Source organism: Zonotrichia albicollis, chromosome 3 (assembly GCF_047830755.1).
Source record: "Zonotrichia albicollis isolate bZonAlb1 chromosome 3, bZonAlb1.hap1, whole genome shotgun sequence".
Taxonomy (NCBI): Eukaryota; Metazoa; Chordata; class Aves; order Passeriformes; family Passerellidae; genus Zonotrichia; species Zonotrichia albicollis.
The window spans coordinates 14192631-14220259 of NC_133821.1; the positions used below are offsets into that span (position 1 = coordinate 14192631).

Here is a 27629-nt window from a genome sequence, read left to right on the forward strand (position 1 = left end):
TTCCACCTCTTTTAATAGGACTGCTCTTTTTATTTTTTTTCTTTTAACATCTGAGCGTCCATAAATGTGAGTTCTTAATTAGGAAACAAGATAAGATTGTGTGATTGTGTTCACTTTTTCCATGACACAGCTACTGTGTTCAGTGTTATGTGGATGTTGTTTCAGTGATAAGTAATCATATTTCTAGTTAGAGGTGAGAGATACAAGTTGTGTTTTGGTTGCTGCATCAGTATTGCTGCAAAGGCAGATTCTACCTGTGCAGATGCTGCTGCTGCAAGGATTGGCACTGAGGAATGGCACTGCAAGGATTCAAATACCCTGCATTTCATCCACAATGCCTTGTATCTCAGTACAATGCATGAGGAAACATTCCAAGTCTTGCTGCCACCCACACAGTGTGCCTGAACACAGTGTCTTCTGTGTTAGAGAAGCATTGATTGATGGAAATGCATGTTCTGGGCTCACTTTGTGACACTGTGTGTGTGTGTACCTTCAGGATATTACATTCCAGCAGGTGCTCTGGATTCTCTATCATTATAAATTGCAAACTTTTGTTTTGGAGAGTTACAGCCTAATGAATGTCTTGGAATGAGAGCAGTTATTGCAAGTACAACTGGGAGTATCCCAGAAGTGCCAGCTGGGGTGATCCTCTGGAGTTCCATGAGGTGACTGCTCTCGTCTCTGCAGCCCAGCTTTCCTGTTTGGGCAGCCAGTGTCCATTACCTGGTGGAGAGCAGGTTAACTCTTTATTTGTGCAGGTGTGGTTGCATGCTTCCATTGCCTGAGGAATCCTTTCAGTGACAGTTCCTGCCCTGTGGTGTGGAGTGAAGGAACGCGCTCTCCTCTGGCACAGCCACATCCAGGGGCTGCTGTGGGCTCAGGGGTCTGTTCACTCACAGCATAGAGCATTCCCTGTCTTTTCTACACCCCCAAGAGTTTCAGGAGCCTCTGAACTGGGTGTTCCTTTAAGAAATGCTTATTCCAGCTGGAAGAATATGTATTTATCTGCCAGAGATGTTCTTGAGTGGTTTCCTGGGTAAATCAGACATTTTCATGGTAAACTTCCAACCTCAGCAAAACCTGTTCTGTTTGGATAAGCTACAGAGTTGCACCTCTGGGAATGTTAAATGATTCCAGATTGTTCCTTCAGAAGACACTGTGATTCCTGGACAAACTGATGTAGCTTCAGACCCAGAGTGCTTGGGAGAGGCCACAATTTCTTGTAGGGAAACAGTCTCTTATAACTGGTGATATGCCCTGTTTGAATTATGATTTCCTTGCGGACCTATATAGAAAAAAACAAAATGTTCTAAACAGCCATCAGATTGCTTATTATTCTTAATATCATGGGCTTGGCTACAGGCCTGCAGGATAATATGTCTCATATGTTGTCCACTATCTGTAGCTCTCTGTGGCAGTAGAACACATTTGGGATTTCTTCTGGCCGTGTTTGGTTCTCCTTTTGAGCATACAATAATTGAGCAGAACCTGGGACAAGTGTGCCCTCCTGATGTGATTGATGTGGGTGTGCTCCTTGCAAAATGTTCATAGTGACTTCCTTGAGGGTTTAATTTTATTTGGAGGACCTGTCAAGCTGCATCCCAGCCTTGTTTTCCAGTGCTTCATTCGTTAGCCAGGCTGTGTTGCAACAGGTCTCTGATGGTTTATCAGAAATGTTCCATTGTTCTTGCTGTGCTAGGACGCCACGAGTGCACATTCCCCTTCTTCTGGCATCCTCAGTCACTTGTGGCTGATCTTTGGCAGCCATGTTGTTGGTGTACAGCCCACCCTTCTCTGGGATCACAATCCCCAGGGCTTTGTTCTGTCAAAAGAAGGAATTACTGAGCACCAGCAGCTTACAGGGTTCCCTTAGGGATCCATTCTGTGGTTTAAGTCTGTGCTGATGCTTTTGTGTACTTGTTTGAGCATGGAATGACTCTAGATTGAAAGCTGTGTCTCCTGTCAACTTTAAAAGTTGTTTCCAAAGAGAGCCAGAGGTAAAGAACATACTGCATTTTATAGCATGCCAGGTGAGCATATGGCCAGAGCTGTTTTCCAAATACCTTGTGGTGTTATTTTGTCCAAGCTTTCAGCATCCCAGCTGACAGGGAAGCTGTGCTTCTGTTTTGGTTTGTTTTGATTTTTTTTTTTTTTAACTACATCAAAGCTGGTGAATCCTGTTTTGGGAAACAAGAAGTGAGAGTGTCTTACTCCTCTGTGTGGGATGTGGCAGCAGGAACTTGTCTCAGCCTCTGGGGAAGCAGACAGCTCAAGTGATGCTGCTCTTGTAGCTGGAAGTCTCTTAGCTAAATGAGGCTTTGTTTGGATACTTCAGGACACTCATAGCAGCGTGCTGGGAGCAGAGCTGCAATATTTCAGGTGCCTGAGCACTGCAGCTGTGGCTCCAGAGACCACTCCCTGCTCTGCAGTGTGATTCAGCCTCGGTGCACACAGCCCAGCACCAGGCTGACGTTTTCTGCTGGCCTGTTGCAATGCCCTGGCCTTTCTAGTGCTGCCATCTCTCATGCCCTGCTTTGTGTACTGTGGTCTAACTCAGTGAGGGGTTCTGTTCAGTAAATTAGAGCTCCTGTTCTATGTTTGTTCTGTGTTTTCCTTATTTACCTACTCATGCTGATTTTTAAACTTCCATTTCTTATCATGTTTCTTATTCTTCAGTGTGAGCATATTTTAAGTAGCATGAGATCCAAAACCAGGCCATGTGGGACCATTTCCTGGACAAAAAATGTCCAGGTTCCACGCCCAGCTATGTATTTTAATGTATGTATTTACTGGTTTTCTGTATATGTGATAAATAAATTCTTATCAGTGTAGGCAGTTCAGGATGACAGCAGAACTCATGTCTTTAGTTCCATTTTCCAAAACTGAAAGCTGTTAACAATTAGGTGTTGGACAGTTGCAATGGTAGCAGGGTTAGAATAAGAGTAACTCCCTGGTTAAGGGTTTTGCTACACTTTTCTTTAATAGCTTTCTCTACCAGGAGAGAAGATCCTGTTCATGCAAAGCCTCTCTGCTGTTTCATTTCCTGTAACAATTTAAGTATCCATATTATTTAGATAAGTATAATTTAGGTTTACATTGTTTATGTACTTTTAGAAGAGCTCCTGTGTATTTAGGATTTCCGTCCATGTTCCTTCAGCTGTTTTCTTTTAGTCTCTTTTCTGTCTTATCATTGCTCCTCATTTTTCTCATTGCTCCTTTCCCTCAAAAGCCCTGCCTGTGCCTGTGATACTTTTGACACTGTTCTCACAATTTTTCCTTGCTTCTGGCTTTACTTGCATACCTGTAATTGAGCAATCTTTCAATCTTAGTCTTCATTTTTCCCTTCTCAAAGTAGTTTGATTTTTTTCCTCATAATTTAAAGACTATTCCTTGTGAAGCTCTAAGCTACATCTAGTTCTTGTATGGCTTGTGTTTTTCAGCTGAACTATGTTCTTGATCTGCTTGGGTTGTTTTTTAATGGCTTTTACATTTCTTCAGTGTTAATGAATATCAGCTTTTTTCTTCTAGACTTTCTGAACTTTCTTTTATGTGCATCCCTGAAATAAGTCCCATAAATCAACATTTCTTTCAGTTCTCTCATACCTTGTGCTCAAGGCTGCTTGTTCCAGATATTCCTTCCTTTCCTGTGTGCTCCTTTGTCAGAAGCAGAATCTGAATGTCCTGTTTGGATTTCACCTCCTGTGTGTATGAATAATTTATTAAATTTCTCCTTGATGTTTGTCAAGTCCCTTGACATTTCAAGCTTTTCTTCCCCTGCCTCTTATGTTCCTTAACTTCCAGTCAGACAAAAGGACAACATTCCCATTGCTCTGCAGTTACACTGTGTTCATCTCATCTGTGTTGCTGAAATGTTAATATTATTTGGAGGTGATTTTAGCTGCTGCTGTACTGATTTGTGGAAGGATGGACAAGCTTTGTTTCAGGCTCCTGCTCCACCCACAAGGATCTGAGCAGAAAACTGCATTGTACAGGCACTGGTTATTAACAGCTTTTGTTGATGAAAAGCCCAAGAACAAATGTGCCAGCTTTGCAAGAATCACTCTTTTGGGTGAAGAATCTTAACTGTGCAACTCTTTAGAATTAAACTTTTTTCAATTTTTTTTTTCCTTAATTTTTTGAAGAAGCCTCAAAAACAGATGTCCATGGTGGTTTGTCACTCTTTCACGGGCTCGTATTGCTTCAGTGTGTTGTCCCAGGTGTAACTTAACCCGGCACAATGTTCTGAGCCTGCAGGGATTCAGCTCTCAGGTGCCTGCCAGATCGAGATAAAGCAGAGGAAGTGGAAAGGATGACAATCTTGTGTCCCTGCTACTTCAGGAGTAGCAGTGTAATGAAATGTGAACTCTGCATTAAGCATTAGTAGGAAAATGTAAAGTACACTTCAGGGAGGCTGCTGTGTGGCATGATTGCTTTTTGCCAGTGTGTGTGTGTAGATCTTTACCCTCTGTATAATGGAAGGAGTTGGTGTGTGTCAGTGACCTAACACTGACCTCATTTCACCGCTTTTCCCAGCGTGGCTGCGTTGGCACAGCACTCTTGGAGGTGCATCCCTGCAAACTCTGCCAGGTGCTGAGTGTGAGAGTGTGGTCTGTTCTGCATCCCCATCAGCACTTTCTCACTTGGTTCAAAGGTGTCACCGTGTCTGAAGCACTTGTGCTTTCCTTTCTGCAGAGAAGGCTGCAAGTGGTGTTTTTGTAATCACCACTTTGTGGTGGTTACTTCATTAACACATTTTATTTTAGCCTGGAGACTGTAACGAGCTGTTCATCAGCAGGGCCCTGACAGGCTTGGAGCAGGTGTGGTGCATTTGCACCTTGACTGCTGCTCTCTGCTAAACTGGCGCTGCAGCAGCTTTTGTTAAAGCAGCCTTGGATTTGGGGACAGCTGGTGCAGCAATTCTCTGCATATGGAAATAGAAAATTTCAAAATCTGTTACAATTTTGAAGAAAGTTCCCTGATATTGGCCATACTATTGCTGCTGCCTCATTTCAGCATAGCTAAAATGCTCTAGAGAAGATGAGTGTGCTGCTGCAGACTTCACTAATTCTTGTCTGTCCTGAGATGGCTTTTGGGTAGAACCCCAGTGAACAACTGGAAGTTTTAACACAGTGATTTTAAAGCAGTGACCAGGTAAAGATGGAGTGTGTCCCACCTAGTGTACCCCTTTTGTTGCCTAGAAAAGAGAATTTTAAAAGTTCAGCATGTTACCATTGCCCTGTGGAGTGGTTAGTAAGCTCTTTTTAAGGTTTCTGGGGAGGCTGTTACACATCAGCAATGAATTTGGTCATGTGCTCTTTGCTAAACAAGTAAAAGTTTGAAAATATTGTTTGAAAACAAAGCAGAAAGATGACCTTGTGGTTAGGACACTGAAGTGAGGCTTAGATTCAGATCTGAAGTTGCTTGCTCTTCTAGTTGAGGTATCCTTTTCCCTCCCTGAAGCCACAGCAATGACTCACGTTCCTGTTCTCCCTACTTTGCTCACAGCTGTTTCCATGCCAGTGTTGCCTTTTCCTTGCATGTGATAGGGAGAAAAACCACCTGAGAGTGAGAGCACTGGCAGAGTTTGCTTTGCTGCCCAGCCTGCCAGATGGGAATCCCCTGGGAGCTGGTGGAATCTAGCTGAGATTTGGGGAGCAGTGTGTAGAAATGATTTGGACTTTCTGCTGAGGTTTTAAAGGCTTTGTGCTGAGAAAAGCTATTGCTCCTGGTTGAGGCAGTGAGTATCTGCACAGCTTGCAGTGAATGTCAGAGAGGCTGATGGCTCTGTGACTGGGTGGAATGCTGTGCATGCTGGGCCAGGGTTCAGGCTGCTGGGGCAGATCCTCATGCATCCCCAGGAGATGCTTCTTGACAGTGTCCTTATTATCTGGAATTCAGCTTGTGTGACAGGACATGCCAGGAGGCTGTGGCACAGCCTCACATCCTGTTGTGGTAGATGCTGCATGATGTGCTGCAGTGAAATGTTGCTTGTTTTGTGGGGGTTTTACTCTGTGCTTTGGAGGGGGAAGCAGAGGTGAAGGATTCATCCAACAGTTAAAAAGTGGCAGTGACAGATTAAATCTTATGTCTCTGCCCAAATCCAGATTTAGAGTTGAGGTCTGGATTGCATCACTCTAAGAGCAATTAAGTCTTGCTGTAGCAGGGCCTAGGAAATGTAGTTATGTCACTGCAAGTCTCCTGTTCACACAGTGGGGCAACACTTGCTTGGTTTGTCCTCAGTTAATTTTCCTTTTTATTTTTTGTCCCTCCTTCCCAAATATTCGGGTATTGTGAACAACACAGCCAGTGAGTTGTAGCCTCACACAGAAATCTGCTAGGAAATTACACAATGTCTGTCCAGCTCTCTCAACTTCTGATCTGTTTGCCCACTTTTGTACTGTCTTGTCATGGGCAACTGCCCCAAAGAACCACATTTCATAAAATCTGTGGTTAAAGGGAGCTTGGAGGTCCTGTTGGGTCCCCTGTGGTGGAGAATTGGCTGCCTTCCAATCCCCTCTTTGCTGGCTGGCTGTGCTGTGGAGGTAACTCAACCACCTCAGGGTTTGCTGTCTTTTCTAGTGGGATGGTATTGAGAATCTGGAGGGGGAAAGGAGGAGAGAAGGCAGTCTGGAAAAAGCTGATATGAGTGCAGGAAAGGGGGTGGGAGAGAATGGTGCATTTTCATGCTAAGCTGTTTCAGCTGTGTTCTCTCCAGTGATGCATCTGTGTGGGCTTGTGGTGTGAAAGGATGCAGAGCTGAGAGATTGGTTTCAAGGAGTCTGTTTCATTCATGGTTTGTGCAGCAAGGTGCACTTGCTCCCTGCATAGGTAAATGTGCCTTTAAATCCATGAGTAGGAGGCAAAATTAACCCAAAATTAACACTCCTCTCAAACAATTGGAGCAGGAACAGTTTAACTGCCACCCACTTGCCTTGTAACTTCTGCCTACTCACAGCCCAGGCAAGAGGAGGGAAAGGAAATCTCTTAACCTGATTATTGTTTGTGACTACAGGAAGCAATCCAGTTACAGCAATACTTTAATCCTGACACTGTTGGATCCCACTTAGAACAGAGAAATCTTGGTTTCATACCCTTGCAGGCAGGGATGTGGTGCCTGTAAAGAAAATCATCAAACCTCCCCTTGCTGTGGCCTGAAAAACTGTGATGAGGCTCCACACTGAGCACTTGGAGCTTGTTGAAAGAACATGAGAACAGTTGGCCCCAAAATTTGAGTCTTGTCTATCTGTCTAGGTATGGAATGACTACCTTTGTAGATCTGAGTGTCTTTTGGGGGAAGTTTGAAGCTTTTAACAGATCCTGATAGTTGTGCACTCATGGGAAGAGGAATCTTGAGAAGCATTTTCCAAAGACCACTTCTGCCATTGCAGCCATGGTTATTTCTCCTCTGGGAGCTGGCAGAGCTGTGAGATTAGGGAAGAAACCAGGCTGTGACAGCTTGTGCCTGTGACAAGGGAAATGGTAAGATGCAAAAATGTGAAATGGTGGGGGGTGAACTGGCAGGAGTGGTCACATACCAGCTAAACACAGCTGTGAGCAGAAGGCAGAATAGGTATTGCCCCCCAGAAGATTATTTTCTTTTTGAGAAATGATGAGGCACTTGTCTTGTGTGCAGTCCTGATTGTTGCAACAAACACTCCTGTTGACATGAATATGAATAGGTTTCACGTCCCAAGTGACCAAAGGTTTATAACTCTGCTTAATTACAGCCTAATTTTTTTCTAATACTGTGAGAGTAAATGACTTTTCAAGGAGACCTGACTGTGAGATGTGCACAATATTGGAACTCTCTTTGGGAAAAAGGCAAAATTAAATAGATCAAGGTTTAAAATCCAGGCTAAATTTGTGTGAGAGAAGCTCCCTTGTCTGTGCCTTTAGAGTAGGTGTGTTTTCAGGCCAGACAAAGTTTCCATTGAGGTTGGCAGTGTTCAGTGTAAATGTGTCCCAGGGTGGTTACAGAACATCTTCCTTGTGACATCACAGTGCTCCAAAGGAGATTATGAAGAGGAAGTGTAGAGTTACATGGTGTTTTGCCAGCACTAATTATACATTTTACTGTATAAATAAAACAGGTGAAGTTTCAGAATTCAGTTCCTGTTATCCAGAATAACCATTTGTTGCTGATGGCTCTCTGGAAGGATCCCTGAGTTGTTGACAGTGCAGGTGAATTCATATGTGAAAGTTTCTCTGTCTAAGGGCAAACAGCAACATGGGGGAACTTCCTCAGAAGCAGCAGGTGGAACAACAAATGCTGAAAAAGAGAATCTCCTAGAAAGAAGGAAGGAAGAGAATAAAAGAGAATAGAAGAGATTAAAAAAGGAAAAGAGATTGGTTGGTGACAGTGTGAGGAATTCTAGATGTATCTTTTGTGTGTCCTGGTTCTTATTTGTTCACTATGAGAAATGAAGCCACTGAAGGGAAAATAACTTGGTTCTTTCTGGGCCTGAGAGAGATAATTTCAGGCTGCCTCAAAGAAGACTTTTGAACAACTACTTCTTCCCTTATTTTTGCAGTAGGAAACATCCCTACAAATTAAGTGTTATACAGGACAAAAATGGAGGAAAACTTTTCCTATCCTGTTGAACTGAAAGACATTTTGCAACTGTGTCATTAATTGTATAACTGTGTGACAGCTGTCAGCACTGCAGAAACTCAAGCCTGTGCCATTTGCTTATTATTTCTCTGGTTCTCACAGTTCTTAAGTTTTTACTCTATCTTAAAACATCTACGTTATGTAAAGGACAGGAGAGGCTGAGTGAAAGCCAGCCATGTTTTGTGCTTGCTGATTTTCTTCCTTTCCTATTTTCAGGCTTTGTATTACCTTGAGATTTCCCATTTTTCAGCTTGTAAGGATTAAGCCTTCATGTTTAGGATTAAATAAAAGGGGTGTTGAAGGAAGGAGTCTGTTCTGTGCTTGGTGACATTGGTTTGTGCAAGGACAGCCTGCAATGTTTGGGAGGAGAAGCAGCTCCTGAACAAACTGCTCATGGACTAAATCTGCTGATGACAGATGGTTTGGGGTGGAACTGCCTGGTAGTAAAATGACCAGGTCAGTGAAACAAGATAACAGAGAGATTTTTGGGGTTTGGGAATTTGCATGAGGTTTCATACAATTGATTCAAAAGAGCTTTTCAGTCTTGTACTGTGTTGCAGCTCACGCTGCCAAAGTTCAGCCATTGCCAGTCTGAGATGCTGAGTTTGGTTTTGACTCGTTGTTGTAATCTTTGCTGCAGTGTTGTCCTTCCCTCTTCTCAGGGGCTCCTCCTTTCTCTGCAGCACAGTCCTGTCTCTCTTCTCAGGGGCTCCTCTTGGGCTCTTGACCCACCCCTATTTATCTCAGTTACCTTCACGAGCTACAGCTGCTGCCCAATTAAGGACCCTGCAGCTGCAGCTCATTTGGAGTAACTTGGAACCACACAGATCTTACAATACAACATATATTCAGGCCCCCACATTTCCCCCCTTTTCTTTTAACAATAATACAATTACAATACACATACAGTTCCAGCTCTCAGGCTGCCACAGCTCTCGGCTGTCCTATCTTCTATAGTCCCAGCTCACTGGCTGATATTCCAAAGTCCCAGCTCTCAGGCTGCCACAGCTCTCGGCTGTCCGGGGGATTCCATACCTTCTTGTGATGTTTGGCTGTGCATTCTTCATCACACGGGGTCACCGGTTGTTGTAATCTTTGCTGCAGTGTTGTCCTTCCCTCTTCTCAGGGGCTCCTCCTTTCTCTGCAGCACAGTCCTGTCTCTCTTCTCAGGGGCTCCTCTTGGGCTCTTGACCCACCCCTATTTATCTCAGTTACCTTCACGAGCTACAGCTGCTGCCCAACTAAGGACCCTGCAGCTGCAGCTCGTTTGGAGTAACTTGGAACCACACAGATCTTACAATACAACATATATTCAGGCCCCCACAACTCGTTGTCTGAAGATTTACTGACTGGAACACATTGATTCATTGCTTGTGCTGAGTTTCACCACAACGTTTCACTGTCATTGAATTGCCCCAATGGAAGATAAACTTAAAGCAAATTCATCTAAGTGAATGCTTCCTTTGCTCTGATTTACACCAGCTTTGCCTTGGGGAGTGAACCTGATGAGCTCTCTTGCAGTATTATGTGGGTATCCAACAAATAGGCCCTAAATATAATTTATTTTTTCTTCTCTAATGGAAGGCTTTGAGCTATTAGAAACTAGGAAAAATCCTGCTCTTCCATATGGATATCCCTGAGAACAAAAGTGTTTAGAGTTCCCTAGGACCCACAGCAGTATTTCTTCCTTGCCTTCCTGTCTTCCCTGCCCTTGCAGAATTTGGCATGTGCTTTCTGTTGCAGTGATAGTAGGAGGTTTCTTGTAAAGCTTTGTGATTATTAAAGGCAGGCTTTGTTTTCTTTTTACTTTGCCTGCAGAGGTTGTGCTTTGGAGGATTGTCATCCTCTGAATAGCAAGGCTAGCAGCTTTCTTCTTCTTAAGAATAAAGATCTAATTTTGAAGATGTATGCACATTTTGCACTGAAGGAAGATAGCTAATAAAATAAGGAATTTCCAGTGTATTTCTTTGTGGCTACAGCTACTAGATGAAATGGATGAGAGGCTCCTAAATCATCTGTGTGTTGTGAATTACTGGGCTCCATCCAGTGATAAAAGTGGGTGTAAAATCCTGCTCCTAACTCCAGGCAATTCTGGAGGCCACAGGTCCATATCATACCAGAACTGAGAGAGCTGAAGTGTGAGGTGTGTGGTTGAGTTTCCCCCCTGTCCTTTCAGATGCATTTCAGGCTGTTTCTCAATGGCTCTTGGCAGACTTCCAGCCTCTTGCTGCCTTGCTCAATCATCTGCAGTGTGAGTAGTTTAGTAACACACCAAGAGAATTACAGCAAGCATGAGGTGGTGTGGCTGCCTTGTGTGAAATATTCTGCTGTGCCCTGGGAGTTCAGGTGGAAAATCTGCCTGGAAATGGCTTTTGGGCTTACTGGTTAGTATGAGTTTTGAGTGCAAATCCACCACTAACTCCCAGCAGCTGGAGATAAGTTTGTAGTAGTTGTTTTCTCTGAGTGAGTTTTCTCACCAATCCAAAGGAGAATGGAGGAATGTGGCATGAATTCTGAGGAGCTGCCCCTTTGTAGAAGAGCTTTGCCTTTTTGGGACTCTCTAGAAGTAGCAGCAGCCAGAGGGCAAAGAGAGGATGTGATGAAAATCCAAACATGGCTACTGGAAGGATGCTTTGCTTTTCATTTCTTCAGCCATGGTAGCTGGCTTCCATCTTCTCTTCCATGGATCTGGTTTGGTGTGGTTTGGTAGAGAGGAGACAATCTGCCAGCTTTCCAGCATTTTCTAATGCAGCTGTCAGTGAGTGGGTGGGTGGGCAGAAATGCCAACTTTCCAGGCATGACTGCGCGGGGGCGTGAACGGCCCTGGAATCCGGTGAGGGGCGAAGGCCAGGGCCCCTGCGCATCAGAAAACAGCCCCCCTCGGCGGCTTTGGCCTCGGGCTGAGCTGGGTGTTAGCTCGGAGCAGCGCGGTGAGAGACGAATTAGGAGGCGACCACTTGCTGGGGGTAAACTGTCGGTTTATTACAGAAGAACCAACAAAGGAGGGGAAACACCCAGCAAATGGCCCCGAACAAGGGGCAGGAGAGGGTTTTAAGGGAAAAGGGGGGAAGAAGGCAGGGAAACCCGGCTATCCAATAGAAATACATATTTGGAGGTACGAAACATAACTGATACACTAAAGTAACCAACTGTTATAAATCATAGGAGGAGCTCCGGGGCTACAGCCAACCATACCTCACAGAGAAAGGAAAATTCTCGAAACCTGGGAGGAGAAAAAGAGTGATTGACTGACCCCAAGGAGGAAACAACTTTCACTTTATAAGAGAAACCAAGGGAGGAGCAGTTTCATTTCCATAGCAACATAACTGGCAGGGTAGCAGCAGGAAGTAATACAGAAAATGGGGGGAGCAAACTAACGAACTTAAGAACACACCACAGCACATGACCACCCCTCATCTTTACTCCTCCCTGTCAGGAGATATCTTCCAGTGCTCTGTCCTCCATCCTTTTTTATCCAGAAGAAATGGGAAGGATCTACTAAACTAACTATCTGACTGGAGAGGCTTCTGGAGGGCTAGGTAGTTATAAATGTTATTTCTTAGAAAAGGAAAACCAAGATTTCTGAAGGCACTTCCTCTCAGTTGCTTCTTCCCTGGGAATATGGAAAAAAGAAAAGCTGTCTGCACCCCTTCTGGAAGTGGCCTCAACATTTGGCTGACTCTGGTGTGGAGCAAATCCTGCAGATGTTCTACAGGTGCTGGGGGAGTTAAGATATTTACAGTTCAGATATCAGGGAATTCTCTGAGCTGTAATGATCCATGAGGATCATCAAGTCCAACTCCTGACTCCATATAGGACAACCTAAAATTCTCAAACTTGTCAAAACTCAAAATTGTTCACTATGAGGGTGAATAGCCCAGAGAAGTTGGAAGTTGTGGATCCCCTGTCCCTGGAAGTGCTCAAGGCCAGGCTGGATGGGGCTGTGAGCAGCTGTGCCTGCTCATGGCAGGGGAGTGAGTGGGAGCAAGGTGATCTTTCAGGGCTCTTCCAACCCAAACCAGTCTGATTCTGTGACAATTGTCCCCATGTCTGAAGAACATCTCCCTGGCCATATGTCAGTTCAGGATGGGAACCAGAGCTCTCCAAAATGTTATAACTCTTTGTAGGTGTAAAGATTTTGGTGCTGTTTAATGCAACAATGACCTTGAAGTTGTTGAGCTTCAGTGTTGAATTTGGCTTCCAGGAATGAATACAGGACATCAGGCTGCTGCTTTGTCTGTCTGTTACAAGAAGTTGCATCTCATATCTGAGGTGCTTTTCAGCTCTGCTGCCTTTTTTATTCTGTGGACAGGGGGTAAATTTCAGAGATGGCTTGACACCAGCCCAAGTTTTGGAGCTTGCTGATAAAAGATGGATGCTGATAAACCTCCATTCCTCTGGGTTTTTTTGTTGTTTTTTTTTTTTTTTTTTTTGGTGGGGGATAGAATATAAGAAAAAGAAGATAGTATAGAAAGTAATCTTACCCCTAAGGAGTTGCAGCTGGGCCAGTTATCAAAGATTAGGAACAGGCCTGACTTTAACATGCTCCAGTTGTAACCAGTGAGAAAAAGAGTGCTATAAAAGAGTGGGGTGGCTGGGTGAGAAGGGAACTGGGGTCAGTGGCTGCTTTGTGAGAAGAGTCAGTGCTCTGAGGAGTTGCCCATGAGAAACACCAAGGAGGTTTGAAACTTTTGTGATAAGGAGACAAAAGCATGGAACCCCTGCAATATGATGACAACAATTTTTGGTGTGTTGCCATTTCTTTTTTGCCTGAGCAAATAGGTTGTTTGTCTGTGCTCTACAGATCAGGCCAGCCAGACCTAAAAGACTTATGGCCCTCCTAATCTTAAAAAAATAACGAGAAAAACTTCAATGGGAAGTCTTACATGGTGAGGTTTAGAGGCTTACATTTTAGATGTAAGATGAATGGTTTTCTCATAAGTATCTTTTCAAATATCAACTTGCTGGGTTGTTTTTTTATTTTTTCCAAAGAGTATGATTTACATGGCACCTTTCATGGGCTGTGGTGCAGGTAGCTGAGATGCATGACCCAAGGCTGTTGTGTGAGCTCTCAACACAGCACAGCCAGCCTTGTCCGTGGAAATCTGTGCAGCAGGGTGCAGGATTCAACACAGGACAAAATAGGTGAAATAAAAGTACTCAAATAAAGCCAACAATACTTGAGGAACTGAGGTGTGTTGAGGGAGAGAAAGGTGACAGGCACCCCTCAGTGGCTAATTGCTGTTGTCTTATCTTAACTGGAAGCCCTGCATGCCTTTCTGCTGGGTGATATGTATGGTTGGCATGACAAGTGCTTCCTGGGGGTGATTCATGCCTTGATTGGGTTCTTCCAAAGGAAGGTGGGAGAGCTTTGTTCCTTTCTCAGGCCCAGCTCCAGATCCTCTCTGCTGGGACTCAGCAGGGACACCTGCAGTGGCACAGATTGGCAGCTCAGCCTCACAGCTCTGCACTGGCTCTGCTTCCAGCACGTGCCTGATGATGTGAGGAGCTGGCTTAGTGCTGGCTGCAAGGAAACAGCTCATTGTGTTTTAGGTTCGTTCTCTGCTGGATGAACAGGCTGAGTCAATGTGTCACGTGCTCAAGCACACAGTGCTGCTTGGGAACCACAGGGAGGGAAGGATACCATTGTATTTGCAGGGTGTCTTGATGAAGGAAAGAATGATGAAATTGGCTTTATGTTTTTAGAAGGTTTGTATTGTATTTTGGTTTTAAAAATGTTAAAAATTATTTTATTTTGTTGTTTTTTTATTTTTTTTTAATTTGGGTTTTTTATTTTATTTTTTTTTTAATTTGGGTTTTTTATTTGTTTTTTTTCTAATTTGGGTTTTTTATTTGGTTTTTTAATTTGGTTTTTTATTTGTTTTTTTTTTAATTTTTTATTTTTTATTTGTTTTTTATTTGTTTATTTGGTTTTTTATTTGGGTTTTTTATTTGGTTTTTATAATTTGGAGTTTTTAATTTTTTTTTAATTTGGGTTTTTTATTTGTTTTTTTTTATTTGGGCTTTTTTTAATTTGGGTTTTTTTATTTGGGTTTTTTTTATTTGGGTTTTTTTTATTTGGGTTTTTTTTTGTTTTTTTGGGGGGGTTTTTTTGGGTTTTTAAATTTTGGTTTTTTAATTGTTTTTATTTTGGTTTTTTATTTTGGTTTTTATAATTTTTTATTTTGTTTTAAATTTTGTTTTAATTTTTTTATTTTTAAAATGTTTTTATTATATTTTTATTTTAATTTTTTAATTTTATTTTTGAATGTTTAATATTTTATTTAATTTTTCAATTTTAATTTTTAAATTTAAAAAAAATTTAATTTTTAATTTTTATTTATTTTTAAAATTGTATTTATTATTATGCTATACTATACTAAGGAATATAGGTAGTAAAATATATAATTTTTTTTTATTTTCTAAATTGTATTTATTATTATGCTATACTATACTAAAGAATACAGGTAACAAAAGATAACAAAGAAACTCGTGACTCTCTCCAGAGTCCCAACACAGCTTGGCCCCAATTGGCCAAAGAGTGAAAACAACTCACAGCAGAAGCTAATGAAATAATCTCCCAACACATTCCACATGTGAGCACAACACAGAAGAAGCAAATGAGATAAAAATTTGTTTTCTTTTTTCTCTGAGGCTTCTTAGCTTCCCAGGAGAAAAATCCTGGGCAAAGGGATTTTACAGAGACTGTGAACACCACAGGATACAGCACTGAGTTCTGGGAGTGGGAATTGGTTCTCCAGCTCCCTGCCTACACCTTCTGAGAGGAATTGTCAGTGTTTCCAAAGAAGTGGGGTGTTACTTGATTTCTGTGAGCATCTGGGACAAGGGCCTGAAAATGAGCCTGGTGGGGAATTGTCCAGGCTCCTGTGGGACCCTGGCTGTGGGCAGTGAGTGTTCCTCACCCCAGGTATCTGCTCCCTGCTGCCCTGTGGGTGCTCTCTGATGAGCACAGCTGGAGCACAGAGGCCAGAAAATGGAGCTGTGCTGTTTTATCTCTGGGAGAAAGGCAGTGGTAGAAGGAAAGGTCATTCTGACTTAGTGCTGATGTAAACAGATTAAACCCTCCTCTTTATTTCTTCACAAATGTGTTTTTCTTTTGATTAATGTGGGTAGGTAGCACTCCTTACATTTTGTTTTGTGTTGGTTGGTTGTTAGAGTAAGGTATTTCTCACTGAGTTGCCAGTTCTAATGGGGATGTTATCAGGTGTTCTCTTCCCTGGCACATTTTTCCAGGTGACTCCTTGAAGAAAATTCTCTGCAGGGATGGAAATATGTCTCCAACTGAAAAAAAAAAAAAAATCTTCCAAAAGCACCAAAGCTCAGTGAAGTTGCACTGAAGTACAGGGATCCCAAGGACATTGCTTGTGTGTGTGTATATGAGAAATAATCCTTTCTCTTTGTGTTTGAAGCTGTTACAGAGTTTCTAGTGCACAGAGGTGTTTTAAGCCCAAATTGCCGTGGTGTATCTGGGGCTCCAAGTAAATATTATTCAGCAAGTGGATGGCAGGGAAATTCCCAGGGCTTTGCAATCTTTTGCTAGAAACAATTTCACCAGGGGTGCAGCTCTCAGTCAGGGGTGTGTGCTGGATAAATTATCAGTAGTGCTCAGATATCAGCTTTATCTAAAACAGTGCAAACTGAAGAAACAAGTGCCAAAGCAGCTAACAAATACCTCCACAGTCTTTGTTCTATGACTGAAATCTTCCCTTTAAGCCTTTCTTTTTGCAGAGGGGGGTAACTGACCTTGAGTCTGAAACCCAGGGCTGCAGTGTCTGCGAGCAGATAATACAAGTGTGTGGGAGACTGGCTCAGCCTGCCTTCTGAGGAGTAAGCAGCCTTAATCTGGGGAGCTGGAGGGCTGGTTCATGCACAGGTGTGCCCACAGAGCCTGCTCATGGGGACCCAGGGACAGGTACCCTGTGCTTTATGTAGCCATCCAACATCCAAGGTGTCTGTAACAGATGCAGGAGCTTCTCATAGTCATGTGCTCCATCTCTGTCCTGAGAGTTTGGTTGTCACCTGCATCTTCTGGATTTTTCCTTCATATTTCACAGCTGTTCACATTGCTGGGTTAAATCTCTTTTCTTGCAGGAAGAGTTAAACCACAGATCTTAGGTTTTGTCTGTGCACATTTGGGGTTTATTATGTTTCACCTGTATTCAGTTGCAGAGTTTTGGCATCCCACAGCATCCCCAAAGGTGAGGCTGGGCTTGCTGTCAAATCAGGATATTCCAGAGGGAGGCAAAAGCCCCACTGATAGAAATGTGAGTGGTGGATTAATCTCTTGTTTCTGTTGGAATAATTTGATCTTTCTCTGTGGTGGTTCCAAGCAGTCAGAGGGGCTGACAAGAGCAATTGCATTAAGCCTGCTTAACCCTTGCTAATGCTGTGAGCCAGAGATATTGCAGTATTGTCTGACTGAGGCTTAAGACACTTGTTTAATATCAGCTACTTGAGTTCAGGTTTTGAGAGAGGATATAAACAAGAAGAAAGGGAAAACACCCAGTTTTATTTCTTTGATTTTTGGAAAATGCTGGAAGGTGCTTTAACTTATTTAGCATAAGTTAAAGCATATTCAGCATTTATGAAGTAGTTCTGAGGATTAATCACTCAAGTAGGTCCAGTTTGATGTTTTTGTTGCCTGTTGTGCTGAAGCAACACAGGCTGCTTTTTAACAGAGAAAAATCTGTGCTGCACACCCCATGTGTGCTGCTCTCCAGAGTGTCATTCCCTCAAATGGAAAAACTTGGAGAATCAATCACAATGGCAGCTCAATGATCTGCCTCCCAGTACCTTCCCAGCTTGGCTTTGCTGAATGCTGAGCCTGCACTGGCCATGCCAGCTGTTCTGCTGTCCCTTGGAGATCTTCCATTCATAAGATTGAGCTGGGCTGATCTTACTTAGGCTTGCAGTCCTGCTGCCAGAGAACTGGGTAGCTGGCTGTCCTCCAGGTGCTGAAAGGGCTTTGCTGGCAGAGTGTTCTGAGTGTGGTGGTCTCCGGTGACACGGAGTTGTGGAGTTGCTCTGGCAACCTGCATAGGTTTCCTCAAGCCCCTGCCTGGTTTCTGGTTTCCAAATTGGCTTTGTTATTCATCCCACTTTGGAGAAGGGACACTGTGGGCTGGACCTTGGGGCAGCAAAGCAGCCTCTGAAGAGGTGGGGGCAGAGAGTGGTGCCTGCCTGCCTTCCCTCCAGCTGGGCACACCAGCCAGAGCCTCTGCCTCCCTGCAGCCTCCCTGTCGCTTATTCCTGCTGTACTTGTAGCTCAAAAGTTGTTGTGTCCTGGCCCCATTGCATTAGGTCAGACTGATTTGAAAACCCTAAGCTGTTTTCATTTTAAGTGAAAAAATATTGATAACTCAAGCAGAAATATTGCTTTAAAGCAGTGCTTGCTTCAAGAGAGCTCATTCCTCTGAAGTTCATTTGAGTGGAATGTCGTTCAAAAGAGGCCTTGAGTGAAGCCCTTGGAAGGCAGAATTTTCCAAGCTTTTGAGGTAACTCAGGGCCTGATGCTTCCTAGCTGGAATTCTGTCCCACACCCTGGAACATGCAGCCTGTGCAGAACTGTCCCTTTCCCTGTGAGCACAGTGTTGCAGCCCTGTTGGCTCCACATTCTTGAAAATTTTCTTCTTGAAGCTCCATGCCTTCTCATGAGGATGCCCACAAGGTCTTGGGTGATTCTCTTTGGGTGTGAAAATGTGAAAGGGAGAAAATGAAACTTCCTCTTTTATGTGGTTAGCTTCTAACAGCTAAGCAGCCTAAATAATTAAGTCCTATACACAGCTCTAATATAGGATAATTAAGGGTTGGAGAAGGATAAAATTATCTTTTTTTTTCCTTTTAAATAATATTTTAAACACATCTTTTTATAATGATGCATCATGGGTTATTATATGCATATCTTGATTGAAATTTTCTCAGGATCTGATCACCCATCCCAGCATAATAGTCTTGTTTTCCTGCCCTGCACTACTGCATACTTAGTGTTCAGGGCAAGCTAAACATGAAGTGTCTATCAAAAGCTGTTCCAATTTTTGTTTTCACTCTTACAGGTTCTGCATAACTGATATCTTGATTAAAATATAAATCATGTAGTTTTTTTCCCATTTATGTGGAGTTTAGTAACAAGTGGAGAAAAAAGATAAGCTTAGTGAAATGCTAGTTGGAGTTCCATATGAGCACGAGTTGCTTATGTTTTGGGCTTGATATGTGCTTGGATCATGATCATAAGAGTTTAGAGTTGGAGGTTCTGGACTGTGGACAGCAGAAATACCTTTATATTGTGCAAGTCATGTGGTTCACTTAAAGTAACTTTTGACTTAACTTTTCACAGCCTTGAGCCTGAGATGTTCTGGGTATTATTGTATGTCTCTGATAAAAAGAACAGAGAAGCAAATATGTGCTCAGGACTGGGATTGCTGCAGAGCTGATAGTGATCTCAGAAACCACAGGAGTGTCATGTTCCTCAGTTCCTAGATGGAGATGCCTTGGAATGCCTGTGTGAAATGCTCCAGGGCATTATGAACCTGCAGCCTGCATGCTGCACAGACCATACATGGATAAAGAGGAGCTGTTTATTGAATGATAGCACGAGTTCTGATCTTCAGCCTGGCACAGGACTGTACCTGTCAGTGTCTGTGAAGTTAACTCACTGTGAAGAGGGAGTGTGTGGGGAGCTCTGGCACACCTGATTTGGGTTTGCAGCCCCCCTTGGGTCTCCTGGGTACCACAAACCCACCTGAGTATCCATGCTCAGACTGCTGTGGAGGTGATGGGAAATGCAGTAAATGAGGGGAGACTGGGGGTGATGCTGGGGGCACAGAATTGCTTTTACTTGTTTCTGCTTTTGCTCTTTGAGAGTCGTCTTAAATATTTGTATTACATCTCATTGCATTCTGTGTCTTACTTGCCAAGACTGGTTGCCTTAGTCACCAGGGCTGTGGTAACTAGGACAACAAGATTAAGCAGGCAAATGTAGAAATAATGGTAATAACTTTCTCAACTCTTCCTGCAATTGGCTTGTATGAACAAATATCCTGCATGTGGGTGACTTGTGTCAGCAGTCTGTTCTCCCTTTGTGCCTGACACATGCTGAAATCCTGCAGGTGACACTACCCAAATCCAGCTGTGCTGGTGCCCTCCTGCAGCTGGAATAAACCTGTCAGGGCCATGTGAATGTTGCTGTCCATCTCCTTCCTGAGCAGGGAGCTGGAACAGAGTGCAGGGGACACTAAAGGCCAGCACTTGTGTGCTCAATAGCTTGGTGGCAGATTCTGAGTGGGAAATATGGACCAGTGTCTGCTGGGATGGGGAGGCTGCCTTCCATGCAGTTCCTCCATAGATGTTGTCCTCTCCTGGAATAGTTATTTATGTGTTGATTTGTTTGCTCGTTGTCAGACTGAGGAGGGTCTGGGAAATGGTAATTGTTGTCCTGTCTCATTCCTCAGGATACTGTTTGCACTGTGGGTATAGTTGGAGGTCAGCTTTTGATGCAATTTTACTTTGCTTTGAGAGCTGGCTGTTTCCATCCCACCAGGCAAACCCAAATCCTGACTTGGGACAATGAAGTTGCATCTCCCACCCCACCTTGGAAACATGTTGTTCCTGGAATCTCTCTTGCTATGTCTGCACCTTGTGTCTGCCCTTTCTGCAGTAACAAACCAGGGCTGTGTTATCTCCTCTAGAAAGCTGCCAGCCCCATGAATTTGGGATAGCAAGGCATTTGTCTAGTATTCCTCACTGCTCTGTGCATGGTTTTCCTTCTCCCTCCTTGCTTTTCCTTCTCCCTGGTTGTTTTCTCCCAGCTGAACGTGACAGGGAGCTGCAGTGAGCACAGTAAAGGGATTCCCTGGATGCACAGGCCTCTTTTTTGTGGAAGCCTAATAGGCTCTTTTGAACACTCTTGACAATCTCTGATTGATCTTTCATGTGGGGGAGGAGGAGGGTGATTGCATCCAAGGAATTGTGCTAACAAAAGACCCAGTGCTGTGGTATCTGCCTTCCCTGGGGAACAGCTTCCTCTGCCTTTTCTCCATATGTGATTATCCTGAGGAGTGCATTCACCTCTCCTCTGAACTCTTTATAGCTGCAAGCAGCATTTCTATTAAGGAACTGTCAGATATTTCTGAACTAAGTTTTTGCTTTCAGTGGTACCCTTTTTGTAGCCTTCATTTACGTTTCCTTCTCTGATGTTGTTTTCCCCTGACTTTTGTCCTCTTAAAAACTGTAACTGGCTGCTATTTTACAGTCACTTGCAGTCTTATTTTTGCCCTTACTAACCACAGTTAGATAGAGTCAGATTCAAAGGTGTCCCCTCATGGCTGTTTTAAAAACTTTTCAGTATTATTCTGGGCTGGAGCTAGCTTTTATTTCTTTTATAGGCTTGTTTTACAGTTTGATCAGTGAACCAAGAAAGCCATGTTTTTGTCCCTTCTGCTTCAGTTGGCTGGTGCAGAGCTTCCTGTGGGCCAGTCTCAAGATAGTGTGTGCACTGGCAAATGTTTTTCTGGAAGCCTGAGCTGAGGATAACTCATTTCAGAAATGTTTAATGACGTCCTGTATAAAATTTGGAGTACTTAGAAAAGAAGGATGGTGCATCTGAACATACACTGGACAGTATATGCCCAGATAATGGACACAAAGGAGTGCCTCTGTTGCACCAAATGGTTTTGTGTGCACTTATTGTGCAGGAAATCCTTCACTGCAGCCACAGATTGCTGTGGGTTGGTGGGAAGGGTTGCATGATAAATCACCTGTCCCTCCGTTTCCTGAGTTCTTCAATAGGCATTCTGGTGCTTCAGTGAGCACTACAAAACTGTGCTGTAAAGAGACAAAGTGGTTGGTAGGGTGTTGAACTTGTGAAATATGTTACAAATTTAAATTTTCTTAGTGAGGGTGTCGTTGGATGGCTGCCTGTGCCCGGTGTGGCTGTAATACAGGATGTGGTGAGGAGGCACACCAAGTTATTTATGGACCCTTTTGCTAGGTGAAATGTGTGCTGTGATAGCTCCTGGCTCTGCTTGCAGCTTGCTGAGAAGGTGAATAGGCACAGTGATCCTTGGAAAGAATGTCCTGTTCCACTGGGGAGTGAGCAGCTGCAGGTGCCTGCAGTGTTCAGTGTGGGTGCTGCTTGCTGGCGCCCCAAGGGCCCTGCCAGCCTGTGAGTGGCTGTGTGACACTGCTGAGCCCCAGCTGCAGCCCCTTGGAGAGTAGGGACAGGCTGCTGGGGAACTCGTGGGAGCTCCCAGTCTGCACGGAGGATCAGGAGGAAGCAGTCCTCAATCAGGAGGTGGCATTTGGATTCTATATTGATGTTGGCCATCTCTCTCTCTGCTGCCTGCAGTGTGCCATGCTTTCCTCAACACAAATCACAACACCAACAGGTACTAGGCCAGAGTGGTCCAGTTCTTTTTGAGGCTGCCTGTGTTACTGAGTCTGAAACTCTGGAGCCTGTAAAGGACAGTTGTGCTTAAAGAAAACTGCCAGGGAACAGGAAGGGAGCATTTCATAATATAGGCTTATCTTTGACTGGCTTCCCTATGGTATTTGAGAAAGCACCATTTGTCTTGTTTAGGAACTGTTTGCTTGCAGAGATGCTGGCACACACTTGTCCATGTGAGGAGGCACATCCAAACATCAGAGGATGGTTCAGCAGGCTTGAGGAGAGCATGTGTACTCTGGAGCTGTTGGCTGCAGCCCTAACCAGAGGGAATCCCAGAGATCTTGGCTGGTCTGAGAGTGTCACTGCTGTCTGTGCTTTGTGGGGGTACTGGGGAAAAGGGAATACTCTTGTATGGCCTTGGCCAAGCATTTGTGGGAGTTTTCCTATTGCAGCCAGGCTTGCTCTGTCCTGGTTTGGGATCTCATGACCTCTGCATGGGCCCTCCTGCTGGGAACAGCCTCACTATGCCATGGACAGCAAACAAGCAAAGGGATCTGGGTGTTAGCTCCTGTCCTGAGTAGCCATTCTTTCACTGGAAATGCAGTGTTATGAGCAGTTCAAGTCTTTGATGTGCCTTGCTAGTATGGTAACATTTGGGCATCACAAAAACAGCTGAAAGCTGTAGTAGATAAAGCTTTTAGGAAAAAGAAGTGCTCTGTACTCATCTGCCACTCCTGGTGTGGGGCTGGTGTACACTGGTGATGCATGTTGGCTGACCTTCTTTAGCAAGCATGTTCTAAAGCAAAACCTGTTAGAACCTTCCAGTGAAGGAAACAGTGGCAGGTCTAGGAGCGGTTTTGGCTGCAGTTTGGCTACACATGTCAGATAGCAGTTTTGGAAACCCTGAGGAAGAGGATGGTTTTGTACATTTTGTTTGGTATTTAGAAAAATTTTTATATTCTCTTAGATAAATCCTACAAATCTCTTCCGTAATCCTGAGCAAGTCTTGGCTCTTGCAGACAAAATCAGTGAATCCATTACCTGTCTGCACTTTCCTCCCCTCACCTGGCTGCTTTCACACTGGCAGCAAGCAGCTCTGATGGCTGTTGCTGGTGATTAGCAGTAGCTGCTGCTGCTGGCTGAGTCATGCACGGTGTTGATGCCCTTATCCTTTCTCTGAACCTCCTTATCTCACTGGTGCACCTGACCCAGCCTGGAATGCCTGCCATGCCTTGTCCTGGCTCTTGTGTCTCTCTGGGACATGACCTGCCCTGTTCTCTGCCTCTGGTGAGTGTTGCAGTGCTCTGAAATCCATCCCTGAGCACAGAGGAATGCTCCAGGCCTGTGATGGAAGAGAAGATGCCTGGGAGGCCTCTGGGTGGTACTCAGAGCCCTGTGTGGTCCCTGCAGCAAGTGGGAAATCTGCTTCAGAGTGTTTAGTAGAGCAGCTGGGTGCTGACCAAACCAGAGAATAAAGAGTGAGACACTCTTCCAAGGGCTGGCTGGAGCAGGACAGGCCTGGTAAATGTGCATACACACTGAAATGGTGATGTTTGGTGCAGTTAAAAATGCCCTGCCCAGTCAGATGAGAACAGCAGTGGCTGATGGTGTGGATTTTCCCTTCTATGGGGATAGGAAAATTAAAAAAATGAGGTGCTCCAATTCAGCACAGTGGTGCTGAGTGAGGTCCCATTTAATGCACTGCACTGGCCTCTTTTCAGTGCCTGCAGCCTATCTTGAATGGCCATTCCAGGGGGGGAATGCTAACCAGGACACAAGGCTGTGAGGAAAACTCTAGGCAGTAGCAAGAAGGCAGCCAGGAAGACAAGGAAAGGCAGATGTATCTTCTTGCAGGACACTGTTTTCTTCCCATTTGCCTCCTGACTGAGGATGAATTGCTTGATGATACCTTGCTCTTGGTAATGTATATCCTACTGATATTATTTGTTTGCTCTTCCCAGCATGACTTTGCCTATCCTCCTCCCCTGTAGTGCAGCCAAGTTGCTGCTGTGAGGATAAGAAGCCCCTTCCTTTGCTGTACCCTCAAAGGCAAAAGGAAGGAGGGTGTCATCTGTCCTTTGGGATAGCTGAGCGTTGGCTTTGGGTTTGGTCTGTCTAGGGGCACATGGAAGGAGGGGAAGAATAGTCATGTGGGAAAACAGGCTGCATTTCTTGGCAGGCAGAGCTGTAAGCTGTGAAATGCTTCCTAGGAAAGGAAGGGGAAAGCATAACCTGGGGAAGTTTTGTTTTCTGTGCTTCGTGCTTTAGGATTTCCTTTGTGAATGTCACTTGGGAATTGGGATAAATGAAACCTACTGCAATTTGCAGTAACAGAAGCCTGCTCTGGATCCAGCAGCAGGGCAGACATGTGCTACTGGCAGCAAGCTGCTGTCAGGATGCAGATGAGCCAAAATGTCTGTCTGATGGCAAGGAGAGGAATGCTGGTCGGCGGCAGGGCTCTTGTGCTGCACACCACCTTGTGTGTCTTGGCTGAGGGACCTGAGACACAGCCACTGTTTGGTGGCTCTGCCCTGGCTCCTTGCTTGCTGACCCAGGAGGGTGCTGTCATGTTTTTTGGCCTTTGCCTCTTACTGTGTTACACTCTTTGCTGCAGCTTGCTTTAGTTGCCCATCTCGGGCTGCAGCAGCTGCAGTGGCCTGAGGGCAGAGAGGCAGGAGTGCGCTGGCAAGCCCTGAGTGCCCTGCCTCTCTCTCCCTTCCCTGAGGGGAAGCTCTCAGAGCAGGCTGGTGCTTTCCTCCCAATCCATCTGTAACTGGTGCACCTACCTGTGCTAATGCCTGATCTGCAGAGCCCGATGAACTGCTGCTGTCCCAGTTCATTGCTGTTCGCTGGCAACAGGGACTTGGTTTCTGAAAGTGGAGTAGGTCTCTCCTCCCCTCTGTGTCATCGGGGGTGTCTCATGCAGGCACCACTTGGGGCTCGGGGAGGAGCTTGTTCTCAGGAATCTGTGGCACATTTCGAAATGTGTTTTGTGTGCTCTTCCCTTGACACCTCGGTAGTGGCTTCACCTGGCCACTCTCCGAGGCGAGCTCTGTGGATGGACACCCCTGTGATCGCATCTGCTTGTACAAGCTGCTCCATGCTCCCGGTGTCCCGGGTTTGTGTGCAGCCCGGCTGCCTTCTGCCCTCTAGCGGGAACGTTTGGGAATAGATGCTGCTCCAGCGTTTGGCAGGGTACAGGAGCATCCAGAGCGTCCCGTGCCTCTGAGCCCCATGGAAATTCTGGCATCTTTCCAGAAGGCCAGTCTCAGAGTTTAATATCACCCTGAATAGTTTAATATCACCTGAGCTGTCAGAATCAGGAAAAATATTAAAGAGCAGCTAAACTGACTCTTTTAAAGGCTCAGTCCACATCTGTGCATCTAATACAAGTGGTGGTGCTGACAGGGATGCACAGAGGGCCAGTGCTGGGAAAGGTGGATGTGTTCTAACATTTGTAGGTGGCACGGAAACTACAGGAGGACCCAAGGTTGGAGAAATCCGTGCAAATGTCCAGGGACACAGTCTTGTCCAGAGAATGCGCTGCCACTCAGGAGTGGTTGGTGAGCCAAGCACTGAACAGCCCAGGATATCAGCAGAAGAAGAGAGCATTTCATGGGCTTGACCCTCACCTTGTGGGTAAGACCTGGCTCTGGGACACAGAGCAGGGCTGGGCAGTGACTCTGGATGCACTCTGGGCTCTTCCCCTGGCTTGTTCCAGCTGCAGCAGGCACCATGCCAAGAGCAGATTCTCCAGATGTTGCACATCAGTTGAAACACTGTTTTGTTATTTGGATGAGATTTTCTTTGGACTAGTACTTGCTTATAATAGTGTTTATACATACTTCTGAAAAAAATCTAAAAGCATATTTTTATACATATACATTTATACAGGTAAGAGGGTGGTAAACATACAAATAACATTTGAAGACTTCCTCCAGAATGAGGAGGACTGTTGTCATTGCTCTTAAGAAGATTTTATTAGTTCTGTTCATACATGGAGTGAATCACTTGTGACCCAGTTTAGTGGCACAGTCAGAGCAGCAGAAAACCTTCTTGCTTTTCAAAACAATATTAGTTTTTTTTTAACTTGGGGAACACTTTCTTTTTTTTTTTTTTTTTGCAAGGAGGAAGCTATGCACAGAGTACTGCCCAAGCAGGAAATTGTTGCATGATGCTTTATATTGCCCCTTCAGGGAAAAGGAAAGCAAAAAACTACTTTTTGTTGTAGAAAAGCAAAAAAAGAAGTAGATAAGAAAATGCTTTAATGTCCTCTTGCTGTGGTCTCTAGGAGGTAGAGAATTAGGTCCATTAAATCTGCAGAGAATTTTGACGCTTTTACTGCAGTGCAATAAAAATATTGAGTGAATTGTTCTTGGATAATATGTACATGATTTGGTATAACAAATAGTGATAAGAATGCTTGTAAAATAGACCCTACACATCTGTGTATTGCCCTGGCAAAAAATGGGGACACAATGCAGCTCTGGGCAGGCTTCAGCTGTATCAAAGTTAAATTGCTTAGAATTTATTTTGTGGATGGGGTAGTGAACAATAGACCCAGGAAGAATAGAGACCATAATTAAGCTCCCATGTGTGCTTACAAAAAAGCAGATATGAGGATTTTTCAGAATTGTGGGATTTCATCAGCTGCGGTTTCCTGGGTTAGGGGAATTGACTCAGCCTCTGACAGAGGCAACCAATAATGAAAACACAAAACTTGTTGTACTAAAGCAATGAAATGGTGTCTGCTCCTTCTCTTGGGCTCCCAGATTATACAAACCCCTCCAATCTGGATGCACATGAAGTAAAGATAGCGGAGTGATAGTGCAGAAATTGTGACTGCACCACAAACTGGTCTCATTATTCTACTAAACTTAATTCAGTTGCACTGGGAAGACCAGCCTGTAGTAATACACTGTCAACAGCAGCAACAATATTGGAGAAAGCTGCCTCTTTATCCTGGGACATCCCATAACAGTCCATATCCACATGCAGTGGGAAAACTGTAAGACAGTGTGTGACCCAAGCTCTATTGCCTCAGTGGGTCATGTACACACACAGATATGAGCTGAGCCTCCTAATGGCAGATAACAGCATCTTCAAAGGATGTGACACCTTGAATTCAGCAGCTCTCACACCTCTTCCTCAGGATTTGAATCTCCAAAATTTGAATATTGTGTTAAGCTTTTGGCCCCTCACTACACAAAAGACACTGAGGTGCTGGAGTGTGTCTGGAGTTGGTGAAGGGTTTAGGGAATTAAGTTTATGAGGAGTGCTTGGGGGACCTGGGGCTGTTTGGCTTGGAGAAAAGGAGACTCAGGGTGACCTTATTGCTCTCTACAGCTCCCTGAAAGGAGGTGGTACTGAGCTGGGGGTTGGTCTGTTTTCCCAGGAAACAAGTGACAGGACAAGAGGAAACAGCCTCAAGTAGCAGGTTTAGGTTGGATATTAGGAAAATGTTCCTCACTGAAAGGGTGGAGAAGTGGTGGAATTGAGTGTTGGAATCAGCACCCCTGGAAATATTCAGAAAACAGGTGGATGAGGCACTCATGTGTAAATGGGTTACAAAGTTAGTGGTGAACATGGTCATGCTTTCTTAATGGTTTGATGATC

At 44.4% G+C, this 27629-nt stretch overlaps 1 protein-coding gene across 3 annotated transcripts in view; it reads left to right on the forward strand.

Moving 5' to 3' along the window:
* LOC102072350 (phosphofurin acidic cluster sorting protein 1) overlaps positions 1-27629 on the forward strand; it is a 54838-nt gene that overhangs the window by 3563 nt on the left and 23646 nt on the right. The window contains exon 1 of one of the 3 annotated variants that reach the window (XM_014266920.3): positions 23883-23932. The exons of the other annotated variants lie outside the window; for them this stretch is intronic. Coding sequence (XP_014122395.1) covers positions 23904-23932 — 29 coding nt within the window. The 5' untranslated portion in view covers positions 23883-23903. Of the gene's footprint in view, positions 1-23882; positions 23933-27629 lie in introns of those variants that run through there. 3 annotated transcript variants of the gene reach the window in all.